The sequence below is a fragment of the Quercus lobata genome, chromosome 11 (assembly GCF_001633185.2).
Source record: "Quercus lobata isolate SW786 chromosome 11, ValleyOak3.0 Primary Assembly, whole genome shotgun sequence".
Lineage (NCBI taxonomy): Eukaryota > Viridiplantae > Streptophyta > Magnoliopsida > Fagales > Fagaceae > Quercus > Quercus lobata.
The window spans coordinates 9,099,810-9,115,452 of record NC_044914.1 but is presented as its reverse complement, the minus strand read 5'-3'; the positions used below and the strand labels follow the sequence as shown (position 1 = coordinate 9,115,452).

Below are 15,643 nucleotides of genomic sequence, written 5' to 3'. Positions count from 1 at the left end.
TTGAAAAATAAGTCTGTTTTTAATTTTTTTATTACAAATTTAACCTAAAAATTAGAAAATTTTTTATACATTTTAATAAATACTATAAAAATAAACTACGAAAAACTACCAAAATGCAAAGACACTAATCTAATTTCACCATTAAAATAAGAGTAGAGTGAAAGTGAAGTAATAACTGGTTAACTCAAAGAGGTCAACTTCGTATAGAGCGAGAGAGAGAGAGAGAGAGAGAGAGAGAGGCGTGTGTGTGTATTGTAGTAGTTGTATTATGTAATTGTCAGTGCCATTACCGAGGATAGAGAGAGAGAGATATTAAAAAAAGAAACAGATAAAGAGAGAGAGAAGATTAAAAAGAGAGAGTGTTTTTTTAGAGAGAGAGAGAGAGTGAAGAAAAAGGGCATTGGGAAAAGAGAAGAGAAGAGAAGAGAAGAGAGAAAGAGAAGAAGAGCAGAGAAAGAGAGAGAAAAAAAAGTAAAAAAGATAAGAAAGCAAGCAAGCAAAAAAGGACTTGTCTGGAGATTGTAGGGGAAAACTGGGGGCAGAATTTCAGCATTTGGTCTCTGTGAAACTCAACATACACCACCCACAACTCCTCTTTCTCTTTCCTCTCTCTGTTTCTCTCTCTACAAAAATATATATATATTTATATATATTTTTTCTCTTTTTTGCCCTCACTTGTCGGCTCTCCTTTTTCCGGCGACCTTTAGCCTCCATTTTTGACTGGTGTTTCTGCTTTGGTCTTGGTTGGAGCTGATCTGATGCTTTTTTATTTTTTTCAGCTGAGCTTTTGATTTCAGCTTTTAGAAATGAATCGTTGATAAATTTTTATCCGATCATTTCTTGAAAACCAAAAAGAGAGAGAGAGAGAGAGAGAGAGAGAGAGAGAGAGAAGGAAAATAGTTTGGCGGAGAAAGACAATGAAGACGCCGGCGAATGGTGCCGGAGCTGCCTCCGCCACGTCAGCATCCAATTCCTGCGAAGGTCATCTCTCTCTCTTTCTCTCTCTATCTTTCTCTCTCTAGCATTGAAAGAATCGGTGGACCTTGGATCAGATAGTATTTAGTTTGTTTTTGTACGGACTATTTATAAACTTTGTTTTTTTTTTTTTTTCTCTTTTTTGATTTTCTCGGGAAACAAACGGGAAGCTAGTGATAGAGAGAATTAATTAATAAATGATGAGTGCAAAGTTTTGTTTTTTATTTTTGTGAATTTTAATTTTGTTGGGTGGGTACTGACGAATGGGGAGGGTGACACGTGGCGCAGGAGGAGAGAAGAAGAGCATAAACCCAGAGCTATGGCAGGCATGCGCAGGGCCGCTGGTGAACCTACCGCCGGCTGGGACCCACGTCGTCTACTTCCCTCAAGGCCACAGTGAACAGGTTTGGTATTTCTGCTCTTAAATGCTTTTTAATCAATGCTAATTTCTATTCTTATTCAAATCTATATTATAAAAATTAAAAAAAAATAAAGCCAATAATAATAATTTCTAGTTCTCTATAACTTAAAAAAGACGCGATTTATAGTACTATTCATGTATATATTATTTAAATAAGTCATGCCACTGTTAGCTAGAAATATTATTAGGTACTTGTGGACTGACCATAAATTTAATTTATGGAACCCACTTAAGTGTACTTCGAGAGCACTGAATAATGTGTTGATCTAGATATTTGAACCTAAGTCGTTGGTAAATTTAATTTGTGGGATCCACTATTATGAGAGGATCGAATTACTCATGGTTCTAACCCATTGAACTTTCATGTAATGTGTTAGAATGAGGGTTTTGTCCATTTTATACCTAAATCCTCTGTTAATTCCTTTTTCTTGTTTCTCTTCTCTTTATTGGGCATGGAGGTTGGCTTTGTAGCATATTTTTAGCAAATATTTTGGATTTTTTTTCCTTTCCTTTAATTAGTATTTTTATAAATAAAATTAAAACCTTTTTATTTGTGCTGGTGTTTAGCTTCACCTAATAAAGTGGTTTGGTGAAATATTTGTCTTAAGGGATTTTGCTTAAGTGGGTATTTTTGGGTTGTTAAATATCATTTTTCCTTAGAGTGAGACAATTTCTTTTTTTTTTTTTTTTGATGGTTAATTATGTGATACTTACAATTTAAGTACCACACTGAGTCTTTGACATTACGTTGGTGTGTTACAGGCATGAGTATAAATTTTTTATTTTTACATTCTTTCATTTATTTTTTTGGTCCGAACTATTATGTATTTAACCATTTTATTAATTTTTAAAAATTTTATGCAACTTATACACTTTTATATTTCATCAAAGTTTAAGGTCAAATAACCCTTAAACTTTCTTGACTTGAATTTTTTTGATCTTTATACATGCTATTTCTTATATGTTTGTATCATAAAAAGAACTTGGTGCTTTCTTAAAAAAGATATCTTCTCTTTGTTTGTTTGTTTGTTTTTTTTTTTAAGCTAGTTTGGTATTGCTTATTAGCTTATTTGCTTAAGTATGGATATTTAAAGCTTCAATTTTTCCAGATACAACTGTACTTTTACTTGCTTTAAGCAAGTCGGTAAAAAGCGAAACGAAATGAACACTTAGTCTATGTCCTGACTTGAGATTGACATAATGGTTTCAGGTGGCAGCTTCTATGAAGAAGGATGTGGATGCACAAATCCCAAACTACCCAAATCTTCCCTCAAAGCTACTATGTCTCCTTCACAATGTTACTCTGCATGTATGGCAGGCTTTATGTGGCTTTTTAACTTTTAGCTTTCTAGCAGATTGATATCATTCTTAAGTTTGTCAATTTTTTTCATGCGTGAATGATTAGGCGGATCCAGAAACAGATGAAGTTTATGCTCAGATGACACTTCAGCCGGTTCCTTCTGTAAGGACTAAGGACTTGACTCTAATGGACTAGCATCTTTATTCTGTATCAAAACTGTGTAGATGCCTTTAAAATATATGATAGCATAAGATTTTTGCTAAGCTAAAGAGAAAGTATGTCCATGTTGCGAACTTAATCTGAATCTGTCAAGTTTTGTATTCAGTTTGACAAGGAGTCATTGTTGAGATCTGATCTTGCACTCAAGATAAATAAACCGCAACCAGATTTTTTCTGCAAAACATTGACAGCAAGTGATACAAGCACTCATGGAGGGTTCTCCGTGCCACGCCGTGCAGCAGAGAAAATTTTCCCTTCTCTTGTAAGCATTTCCCTTTATTCTAAAGGTTTACTGCATAGTTTAGAATTTTAATCTTGCTTCTGTTTTTGTCTAGGATTTCTCCATGCAACCACCTGCTCAAGAACTTATTGCTAGGGATTTGCATGATAATGTATGGACCTTCCGCCATATCTATCGTGGTATGTTTTCTTTGCAACCATTCGAAAGCTTACCAGTTGAACCCTTAAAATTGTCTTTACCTATAATCATCATGTTTTCTCTGTCATTCCATTTCTAAACATCTGCTTCCAACTCTTGGTTTCCCTTCACCCCAGGACAACCAAAACGTCATTTGCTTACGACTGGATGGAGCCTATTTGTTAGTGGAAAGAGGCTTTTTGCTGGTGACTCTGTTTTATTCATTAGGTAATGGTGATGAATTGCAGTTCTTTTGATTTTTTCTTATAATTTTCTGATTTTAACAAATACCCTTCAATCAATGATATGATGTATAATGCTTGGGAGCAGGGATGAAAAGCAGCAGCTTCTATTGGGCATTAGACGGGCTAACAGGCAACCCACCAATCTATCATCATCAGTATTGTCAAGTGATAGTATGCATATAGGGATTCTTGCAGCAGCAGCTCATGCTGCAGCAAACAATAGCCCCTTCACTGTGTTTTATAATCCCAGGTTATTGTCTTTCATTTTCTTTTCTGTACTTTTTTCCCTTGATAAGTGCTCCTTACAATTTTTAAATAAGGTTTTGAGTGCATCCCCTTAGTTATGTCACCTGGATTAATTTTCTACACTCTGAGAAATTAAACTGAACCGAAATATTCTTTGAATGTGCAGGGCAAGTCCTTCAGAGTTTGTTATCCCATTAGCCAAGTACTACAAGGCTGTCTATAGCAACCAAATATCACTTGGCATGCGCTTTCGAATGATGTTTGAAACAGAAGAGTCAGGAACAAGAAGGTAGTTGTATTTGAGTCTTTATTGTTACTCTAGATGTTGACAATGACATTGCATTTGTGTTATCAGGGGATTATGCTTAATGTTGCTAGTGTTGAATACTGATGAGGGCTTGATGTAGGAAAATAAGATAAATTTCTGTTTATTTCAAATTACAAAACATAGAGAGATTGGCACTTGGATCTTTAGGTTCATTATATCATATTCAACTCTAGCCTTGACCTCGAATAGTTGGTCAAGTTTATTAAAAATGAGAAGCCAAATGGCATTCTTGGATTTGAAGAAATTTGGTTTGGAATTTTACTTGAACTGGAAGGATGTTGGTCTTAAAGACAAAAAGCATTTCTTCTGCAGGTATATGGGTACAATTACAGGTATCAGTGATCTTGATCCTGTTAGATGGAAGAACTCACAGTGGCGTAATTTGCAGGTAGAAATTCTAGCATGTTTTTGCTTTTCTAATTAACGTATTTACATTATCAATATTGTAGATTATTCCCTGTAATCACTCACAAATCCTTGAACAGGTTGGTTGGGATGAGTCGACAGCTGGGGAAAGGCGTAACCGGGTGTCAATCTGGGAAATTGAACCAGTGACTGCTCCATTTTTTATCTGTCCCCCTCCATACTTCAGATCAAAGCGTCCAAGGCAACCAGGAATGCCAGGTACAAAATGTGCTGCACCAAACTTAAATATTGTTAACACCTTTATTTAAAATTTTAAGTCTATTATTTTGTTGTCATTCATGATTTCAAAAAATAGTTCCTTGATTGGATGGCAATCTTAAATTGTGTTAGGACTTTGACCTTTGAAGGTATCTATGTGGTCTGTTGAATCTTGTATTGTGAGAAATGCCTTAAGCTGATAATTGAAATCTTCAGGAGGCTTCTCATTCTTTTTCTGACATAGTCTTGTAACTTTGAAAAATTAATCAATGGCCAAAACAGAAAAGAAAAGGACACTGTTATCTGTCGTAGTGAGAGGAAAGTTGACTGACCTTGGTTTTACTTTTGCAGATGATGAATCATCAGATTTAGACAATTTATTCAGGAGGACAATGCCTTGGATTGGTGATGATATCGGCATGAGAGATCCTCAGGCTCTGCCTGGTTTAAGTTTAGTCCAGTGGATGAACATGCAGCAAAACCCTTCCCTGGCTAACACGATACAGCCAAATTACATGCATTCCATGTCTGGATCTGTTTTGCAAAACCTTTCTGGCACAGATCTTTCTCGTCAATTAGGCTTGTCTGCACCACAAATACCTCAGACAAACAACATGCAGTTCAATTGCCAGAGGCTACCTCAGCAAGCACAACAGCCTGACCATCTCCCAAAGCTACCGTCCACATTGAATCCATTAGGATCTGTTATTCAATCACAGCAACAGTTAGGTGATATTACTCAACAATCTAGGCAAAATGTGGTAAATCAAACTCTACCTTCAAGTCAAGTTCAAGCCCAAATGCTGCAGCCTCAGTCACTAGTCCAAACTAATAATATCCTTCAGCAGCAGCCATCTAGAAGTGTTAATCAGAACCTGCAGCCGCAGCAGCAGCAGCAGCATCAACAACAAAGTATGGGTCAGAATCAGCAGCAAAACCTTATTCAACCACAGCTGCCTGACCAAGTAAACCAACAGTTGCAAATGTCTGAAAATCAGATTCAAATTCAACTATTTCAGAAGCTTCAACAGCAGCAGCAGCAGCAGCAGCAGCAGCAATCACTTCTAGCACAGCAGTCAGCTCTGCAACAGCCTGCTCAATTTACACAACTCCAAGATCCACAGAGGCAGCTGTTAGATATGTCGCAGAACTTCTCTAGGCCTCTGACACCCACCCAAATTCTAGAGGTCCCTCAAGCAACCTCAACATCACTCCCTCAGTCAATCCCACATCAGATGACAAGGAATAACAGCCACACAAATATTCGGTTCTCTCATCCACCGCAGCAGCCAAAGCTTCAACATCAGCAATCTGGTGTACTGCCTGAAATATCTGGTCACATGGGACTTCCCCTACCCCCAACAACTAATCAGCTATCTACAGCTGGTAGCAGCATAGTAACAGGAACTGCTGGAGCTGGGCAGTCTGCAATTACTGATGATCTTCCATCTTGTTCCACTTCACCTTCCACAAACAACTGCCCAAATGTGGTTCAGCCAGTGATGAATGGCATGCCCCATCGAAGTACAGCTATGGGGGAGGACATGGCTCATTCTGCTGCCACAATATTGTGTCCAAGTGCCTTGGAAACCATTTCATCTAATGCTAACTTGGTTAAAGATTTGCAGCAAAAGTCTGATGTGAAGCCTTCATTGAACATCTCTAAGAATCAAAATCAAGGATTTTTTGCTCCACAAACATACCTGAATGGTGCTGCTGCCCAGACAGATTACTTGGACACATCATCTTCAACAACTTCAGTTTGCCTTTCACAGAATGATGTCCATTTACAGCAGAATAACAACCCAGTGTCCTTCAATCCACAATCATTGTTGTTCAGAGACACCAGTCAGGATGGGGAAGTTCAGGCAGATCCTAGGAATAGTGTTCCCTATGGGAATAACATTGAAAGTCAGCTAGGGATTCCCATGAATCCTGATCCGTTGTTAGCAAAGGGCATGACAGGGTTAGGGAAAGATATCCACAATAATTTCTCTTCAGGAGGCATAATTACAAACTATGAAAACTCAAAAGATGCTCAACAGGAACTTTCATCCTCAATGGTTTCCCAGTCTTTTGGAGTTCCCGATATGACATTTAACTCAATTGATTCCACAATAAATGATAGCAGCTTCTTGAACAGAGGTCCTTGGCCCCCCCCACCACAGTTTCAGCGAATGAGGACATATACCAAGGTTTGATGCTTTAAATATAACCTTTCAGCAACTGGTGATATGTTGTCATTTTTCATATTTGCCTAGGATTTTAACTAGGCCAATGCCATCGTGAAGGTTTACAAACGTGGAGCCGTGGGGAGATCCATTGATATCTCGCGATATTCAGGTTATGATGAGCTTAAACATGGTCTGGCTCGAATGTTCGGCATAGAGGGACAGTTGGAAGATAGACAAAGAGTAGGTTGGAAACTTGTCTATGTAGATCATGAAAGTGATGTTCTCCTAGTGGGAGATGACCCTTGGGAGTAAGTTCTTCTTTCCTTTTCTAATTAGAGGAGTCCCTCTTTTGTGCGTGCACAAACAATTGTCTATGATTTTTTCCTGTTGACAAGCAGTTCAAAATTGTTTTACGTCTTTTGGGCTGTACATCATGATGCAGGATGAATAGGTTTGGAAAACAAAGTAAGTACAAAATAAAGGGGTAGGATTTTAAGTTCAACACCTAGGGTTTGCTTGACGTCAGCTTCAAGCAGATAAAATAGGAAAATTTATAGAACCTTGGCATCAGCACCTAGGGCTCCTTGGAGTTAGCCCAAGCATGATAGGAACCTAGGAATCAATACCTGGGTTTGCTCGGAATTAGCACCAAGCACTGGGAAAAAATTAACTCCAACCCAAACTTAATAACTTTATAGGGTTTGCTTACAATACTGCATATTATGGCCTTTAAATAGACTTCATAATTACATCATATAAGGAAGGGAAATAATTTCTAACCTACCAAGGAAAGGAAAAAACTTATAATCTATTACATTAAATGCAAAATAAAAGAAAATTAAATCCTAAAAGGCTCATCATCCATCATCTATCAGCATCAATCATGATCAATTAGGTCCAATAAAATCAATCATTTTTAATATAGAACTTTTGGTGTCCACAGACCACACCACATCAGATGGGTTGGTATTTTACATTTTAATAATTACCCCAGAAGAATAGGAAGCAAAGTTATAATTCATATACTTTACAAGCTAAGGGTGGCCACCCCTAGTACTCCTATTATTTCAGATTTTAAATTAATCAGCCTCTTGTTTTATGGAAGGCAACAGGTCTTTTAGTAAGGTTAAAGACTTTAGTTTCATTTTTCCGTACTATTTGTTGCTTTTCCATACCCATTGCCACTGACCATAAATCCCCTCTAATCCTGAATCTGATTTCTGTTGATTTCATTCATTCTTTTTTATCTAATGCTGTTTCCTGAGATGGGAAATTGCTGACAGATTTATGCCTAGTTGTGGCAAATTTCCTTTGTGTTCGGGAGAACACAACTTTTTGTCTATGCTTGTTCGTTTCCGCATTCTGTTTGTGGAAATGATCATGGCATAATCTGGTACTTCTTTCAATATTGGCATTGTTTTCACAGCAGGAAATAATTTGTTGGTCGTATTTTAAGTAACGTGAGATGGTGCTCAGTTTCATTGACCTAAGGAAATCCACTTATGACATGGAACATCTAAAATCAGAAGTATAGGAGCCTTGTCAAAATTTATCTCGTTGTTGAATGTGCATTTAGCTATCTCCTAAATATTTTAATTGGACTTGTAAATCTCCAAATTTGTCAACATATGATTGAATGTGCATTAAGTTATCTCCTAGAAATGTAAACCGGACCTGTAAATCTCCAAATTTGTCAACATTGTTAGTCTGCATCTCTTAAATTTTTTATATTTTGTGTATTTCAGAGAGTTTGTGAACTGTGTCCGCTGCATCAAGATCCTGTCTCCACAAGAAGTCCAGCAAATGAGCTTGGATGGAGATTTTGGAAGTGGCGTCCTTCCAAACCAAGCCTGCAGCAGCTCAGATGGGGGAAATGCTTAATGTAGTCTACCTAAATGCTAACGATTCTTCTTCCAGGTTGGGAGCTTATAAAGTTCATAGTAATCTCATCATAGCTTTCAATATGGCATGTAATTGCCTGCCACAACTGGATTTCCCAGTCACTCATGCACATTGAAGAAGTGAGCGAGCCTTCACCTGTTTGAGTGGCTCTCTTCTAAAATTTTGGCACGGTTCAGAAAGCATGACAGAGGGCTGGGAAACAGGGGAAAAAAAGAGAAGTTTTCTCTCCAGGCAGAATACTCTGATTGGTCCGAGTTTTGTTCCAGGAGGGTGAATTTCCAGACTAGTAAAGAAGCCACTGTGCTCATCCATATGATGCTTTTGTAAGATCAGCACTAAATTAGTTTGCCTAAAGATATTAGTATTTGAAATTCTGCCACTCGGGCACTGTAAAAAGAGAAAGCATGAGATTGTAAGGCCTAGTTTCGAGTGTATAAATTTGTAGATTTCCTCAATCCTTCAATGAAATTGCTTAATATAAAATTTGGAGTGTGAAAATGTGGTTCTGCTGTTTCCTGCAAGTTCCAAACCAACGTTTGTCTTCTACATAACGGTCCTTGTATTTTTGTAAGTAATCATGTCAGAAAGAAACAATAATAATCCCACAAAGAGTTTTCACCATAATCAATCAAAGCTTCAAAAGAGCAAAAAAAGCTAAAATGACCATGGTGGATTACTGAATTTCCTAAAGCATGCAGGCAGTAATACAAAGGTCTTAGATATAATCATATGGAGCCTTAAGTGGATTCCCTTGTTAAGTTTCAGGTCATTATTAAAGGTGCAATTATTCCTCCCATGCCAAAGATGTCCACATGGCAGAAATTAAAAAATTACCTGAAGAGCTCGCTCTTCTTTCAAAATGATAAAATTGATAAAATTTGGCAATAAATTTGGTTTGTAATCAATAATTATGATGATTTTTGAAAAATTTACCATTGTGCTTGTTCTTTATTTTTTTAATACACAAGTTAATTGGATGTTATATACTGTTCGATCTATAATTTTTTTTTTATGCATAATTTTATAATTCAAAAACTAGAAATTTTAATATTTGATTGATGACATAGTTATTGAATTTTGATCTTCTAGAAAAATTTTCAAGCATAATAGATACAAGAAGAAAATATAATCTAATGATAGATTTGTCAAAATTCACATTTAATAAAAAAAAAATTAAATGGATTTGTATCTATTGGTTACAACTAAGTTTGTAGCCAAACTTTATCCCTTTAAAAAAAAGGCTAAAACTTCCACAGCTAACTTCGACATAAGCCCGTAGAAAAACTAAAGATCACATCTTGTTCACAATTAGTGACAATTTTTTATTCTTATTTTTGATTTATGTAACACCAAACAATAATAATACACAATTACGTATAGAGAAATGTTATATCCACAACATTTTCACAACAAATCTTATGTGGTAGGTTGTTACTTGCTGTTAGTAGTAGGCAACAAAGTAATTTCAATTGTAGATTTAAATTAAAAACCTGAAATAACCTACCAACTAAGATTTGTTGTGAAAATATTATGAAAATGTTGTGGACGTGGCACCTCTCGTTACATATAACACCAATTGATTAATGATGTCCTACCTAAGATAGCTGTCTGCACCAAAAAACAGGAGCTATTTTCCCTACCAATTGCTCTTAAGGAGAAAACTTATGTTTTTATTATATTTTTATAAAGATAGACTTTGCATTTAAATCAGTTTGGAGAAAAAGTTTTCACAACTCATTATATGATAATTTTTTTTTGGGATAAGACTACGTGATAATTCAAACCATCATCTACATGTACTTTTTTGTTATATAACCTATTTAATGTACTTTTTTTTTTTTGGGGGTTATATAACCTATTTAACGTGTTATGTGACTTATTTAAATAATTTAACAAGTTACATGATTTAATACATATGGATGTGGATGTGTGGATGTAAATCACCACATATCGAGTTCAAGGAGTTTTGAAGGATAACTTCTTCTTCTTCTTCTTCTTCTTCCTTCTTCTTTTTTTATTTTATTTTATTTATTTATTTTTTTTAAATGAAACCTTTAGATATGCTTGCATTCTTTAAGACAAAAAATAAGAGTTTATTATTAATAGGGTTTTAATCAACATATTTTTCTCATAAGATGAGTTATCTCAACTAGTTTTAAAAATTAGAATGAGCATATCATCAACATACAACAGGTAGACTGAAACTCTGAGAGCTTCTTGTGGTGCACACAACTATCATGGTCACCTTTTCAGAATAATTCTATTGTATGACGAAAGTGTCAAAACACTTATGCCATTGTTCTTGGAGATTTCTTCAAACCATATAATTAATAATTTAAAAAGAAAATGTTAATCTTTTACCTGTAATTGACATATATATATAAATAAATAAATTTATAAATATTTTTAAGCTAATCACATTATCTCACATTCTTGACATCAAGTTTTTTCTAGTTCAAAATCAAACAATAAGACAACCAAGACAACCAATAATACATGAATATAAAACAAATAACCTTGAGTTTTCAGTTTGTATATATTTTTCACCCAATCCAATGCACTTTTCATTTATTTTTGTTCACCCCACTAAAATTTGTGAATTATAGACAACTCTATTAATTTTGTAGATTCCATACCCAAATCAATTTCTTGATTCGTTGTTAAACCTACATTGTTTTAGATATATATATATATATATATTTTTTTTTTTTTTTAAATTTGTCAATTTGTTTGGTTTTTACTGAGATTTTTCCCCCAACCTATGTTAATTAGGAATTATGTGCTAAATTTATTAGTTTTCAATAACTTCGGGTCAAACCTTTATTATGGTAATCATCATATGGATTTTCTTTATAGGCCTCAAAATTTTTTATTGCGCTAACCTTAATTAATTACCAGTCTTTCATAAGGGTTGATATATCTGTGTTATAATTTCTAAATTAAAAAAAGAAAAACCATGACAGTAGTGTTCAATACTAAATAAATCAACATTAAACATTTACCAACATCCATAAAAGTAAAGATTTGACAACAAAAATCAGTTTAAAACACCACAGATTAACAAAAGAGAAACCATAGCAAAAAGCAAGAAACCCAGTTCCAAGGTTTGGAGCTAGCCCAAGCTCCATTATTTATGCTTCCCAATATCCATCCCTAGCAGCAACACCCTTCTTGGCAACATTTACCAACATTTACCAACATCCATAAAAGTAAAGATTTGACAACAAAAGTCAGCTTAAAACACCACAAATTAACAAAAGAGCATCCATAATACAAAGCAAGAAAACAAGTTCCAAGAGTTGGAGCTAGCCCAAGCTCCATTATTTATGCTTCCCAATATCCATCCCTTGCAGCGACACCCTTCTTGGCAACATTTACCAACATCCATAAAAGTAAATATTTGACAACAAAAGTCATTTAAAACATCACAAATTAACAAAAGAGCATCCATAATACAAAGCAAGAAAACAAGTTCCAAGAGTTGGAGCTAGCCCAAGCTCCATTATTTATGCTTCCCAATATCCATCCCTAGCAGCAACTCCCTTCTTGGAAACATTTACCAACATCCATAAAAGTAAAGATTTGACAACAAAAGTCTTAGCACAAAGCAAGAAAACAAGTTCCTAGAGTTGGAGCTAGCCCAAGCTCCATTATTTATGCTTCCCAATATCCATCCCTTGCAGCAACACCCTTCTTGGCAACATTTACCAACATCCATAAAAGTAAAGATTTGACAACAAAAGCCTTAGCACAAAGCAAGAAAACAAGTTCCAAGAGTTGGAGCTAGCCCAAGCTCCATTATTTATGCTTCCCAGTATTCATCCCTTGCAGCAACTCCTTTCTTGGCAACATTTACCAACATCCATAGAAGTAAAGATTTGACAACAAAAGTCAGCTTAAAACACCACAAATTAAAAAAAGAGCAACCATAATACAAAGCAAGAAAACAAGTTCCATGTTGGAGCTAGCCCAAGCTCCATTATTTGTACTTTCCAATATCCATCCCTAGCAGCAACACCCTTCTTGGCAAACACCTTAAAAGGGACTCATGTGAGAGAGGTCACTGTGCTTATCAATTACACCCTCCCCACCATCAAAGACGCTACGTTCTCCAACTGTTATCCCTAATCCAGACAAGAAATGTAAGTGTCAAACGTGACATTCTCAAGGTCTATATTGTAAAAAAATAATTACTAATATATGATATAGATAAAATAAACGTCTATTAAATTCTAAACATGCACATGATAATTATTGAGAAGTACTTGATCTATTTCCATGTGAAAATCATAATAACTTTGGATAATCAAGAAAAAAAAGAGGTAGAAATTCCTTCTCAAGAAAAAAAAAAATTGGGGGGGGGGGAGGGGTAGAGCCATAAATTCCTCCAATTTGGAGAATTAAAAAAGAGGTAGGAGCAGTAAGATACACTCTAAACTACTTCAAACCCCTCTCTTTTTGCTCCTAAACCACATGCAAACAGTTTCATCAAAACAAAACCCCTCCCCTTCCCTCTACTTTCTATCCCCCTTCATTTAAACAAACTGTCAAGGGTGAGATACCCTTCAAACCCCTCTCCCTCTGCACTATTCTTAAAAAAAATATCCAAATAAGGTTCATGATGAAAACAAACCCCTCCCCTTTTGTCTACTCCCATCTCCTCCTTCATCCTTACAAACTGTTACGATTACTTTAATTTAATAGAGCAATCAAATACTCTAGATAATGCCTAAAACTTAGTCAATCTACTTGTCTGCGTCCTAACAATTCAACAACAGTAAATGACAAAAGTAGATATCCGTACATATCATCAATTTCATGTCTTAAATATGGATATGCTTAAAAAATTGTCAACAACACATGTGAAATTATGGACATTGTGGGTATTAAGTGTATATTAACGAATGTATACAAATATTTTATTTGACTATTAAATAGGTCATATGATTGAAAGTACACGTTAATTGTCTTAAGAATTACTATGTAGTGGATTTGAAAGACATTTCCTCCAAACAAGGGATCTTTTTGATTTCTTATTATCGGTAGTCTTTCTTTTCTTTAGTTTTTCCTTCCTTTTCCAACAACATAAAAGATCGGATAGAGCTTATATTGTACTATAACAAACAAACAGATTAAAACCAACAAAATAGTAGGCACAGTAGGATACTGGAGTGATAACTAATTAGAGATCCGAGGTTATGTTAAAATTTATACTTGTAATTTAATTGTTGAAGGATAACCCTAAACTTAGTTTTGCAAAGGAAATAGTGTTCAACCTTTATTACAAAAAGGTTATAGTGCTCAACCGAAACTACTTTTGCGGAGGATTAAGATGCATGTAATTAATAACAAATTGGAATGCAATATCAATAACAATATTGTTTCAAAATGAGCGTACCTGGCATAGATCTTAGGTTGTAAAGTCAGAAAAACTTTGAAACTTTCCCGGATAATTCATATACTATGGAATTGAACTTTCTCTTCTCACATAATATTGAATCTCAATGATTAAATTCATGATAAAATTTACCATTCATGTGAGATAAATGAGTATACATTATTGCAATAGGTCTATATAAGATTTGGCGATTAAGAGATGAAGAGAGAGACACACACGCATATATATAGCAAATACTTGTTGCACATTAGCATGTACGGACATGTAGCCATGTAGGTGAGCAAAAACTAAAATCATGAGATAAAGACAATTTTTAACTTGAAAATCATGTATTTAACTCATGATTTCAATTGTTTGTACATTTGTGTAATCACTCCTCTCTCTCTCTCTCTCTCTCTCTCTATATATATATATAATAGTAAGCATTTTTTTAATAGTATATAATATGTATAAAGAGTGTACCTTTATGCAATTCTGGAACTGGGGTTGGCCACCACTGAAGTACAAACTGGAAGGCATTTATCATAGCATCATAACATCCAAATTGATCCTCAGCAAAATAATGAACCACATCCGTTTCTTCAGTGTGTCCATTCAACAAGACAATGCGTTTTGACTTCCGCAAATATAAGATCATTGGATCAACTGGGTGAGTAGCTATCACTCTCAATAGCTGATTACTTTTGCACACAGGAATCCTTGCCACCAAGGACCATTTCCCAGCAATGTAGTCCTCGTCCTCGAGGAATTCCCATCGGTGAATCATATGTTGACATACCTCTTCACATATAATCAGGCACTGCAGACGCCCTTGGCACACTGATAAGCATTTGTGTTGATACATTCCATCTGGGTCATTTGGAAGATCAATGAGACGACATTTACCATGTTCATCATTAGGATCACAAGCAAGAATCTTTCCACTGTAATGGTTCACCCAATGCACGACATCATTGTGGGCAAGAATTGGGTGTGTCTGAAACATGGTAACATCAGCCACATCTTGAAGACCTTCACAGTGCACTATAAGTTGTTTCCATTCACTAGTGTCAGAACTGAATATCTCCACACAGAGTTGACCTGCTCGTATCTTTGGGAGGCCAAAGCATTTAAAAAAAAAACCCATTCAGAAATGAGAAATATACTAGAATTTAAAACTAAATAATATGTGAAAAATAAAACTAGCCTGGGCTGGAACTAAAATTTCACGAATGAGAGAGTCAGAGTAATAACAAATAACTAGAATTTCAAGAATGAGAGGTCAAAGTAATAACAAATAATAAAAATCTTACAAATTTAAGGATATATAAGAAACATGAAAAGTTAGGGGGCCAATCAATATTAGCAAAATATAAACTTTTCTAAAAAGAAAAAAATAAAAAAGAAAAGAAAA

General features: G+C 35.2%; 1 protein-coding gene across 1 annotated transcript; it reads left to right on the top strand.

Moving 5' to 3' along the window:
• The first annotated feature begins 246 nt into the window (after positions 1 to 246).
• LOC115967519 (auxin response factor 19-like) lies at positions 247 to 9,342 on the top strand. The gene is made up of 14 exons (XM_031086630.1): positions 247 to 981; positions 1,264 to 1,379; positions 2,607 to 2,705; positions 2,802 to 2,858; positions 3,022 to 3,177; positions 3,251 to 3,335; positions 3,471 to 3,561; positions 3,664 to 3,828; positions 3,991 to 4,113; positions 4,465 to 4,540; positions 4,638 to 4,776; positions 5,128 to 6,971; positions 7,068 to 7,258; positions 8,696 to 9,342. The coding sequence occupies exons 1-14, from the start codon at positions 918 to 920 to the stop codon at positions 8,829 to 8,831; spliced, it is 3,342 nt and encodes a 1,113-aa protein (XP_030942490.1). The 5' UTR covers positions 247 to 917; the 3' UTR covers positions 8,832 to 9,342.
• The last annotated feature ends 6,301 nt before the right edge of the window (positions 9,343 to 15,643 follow it).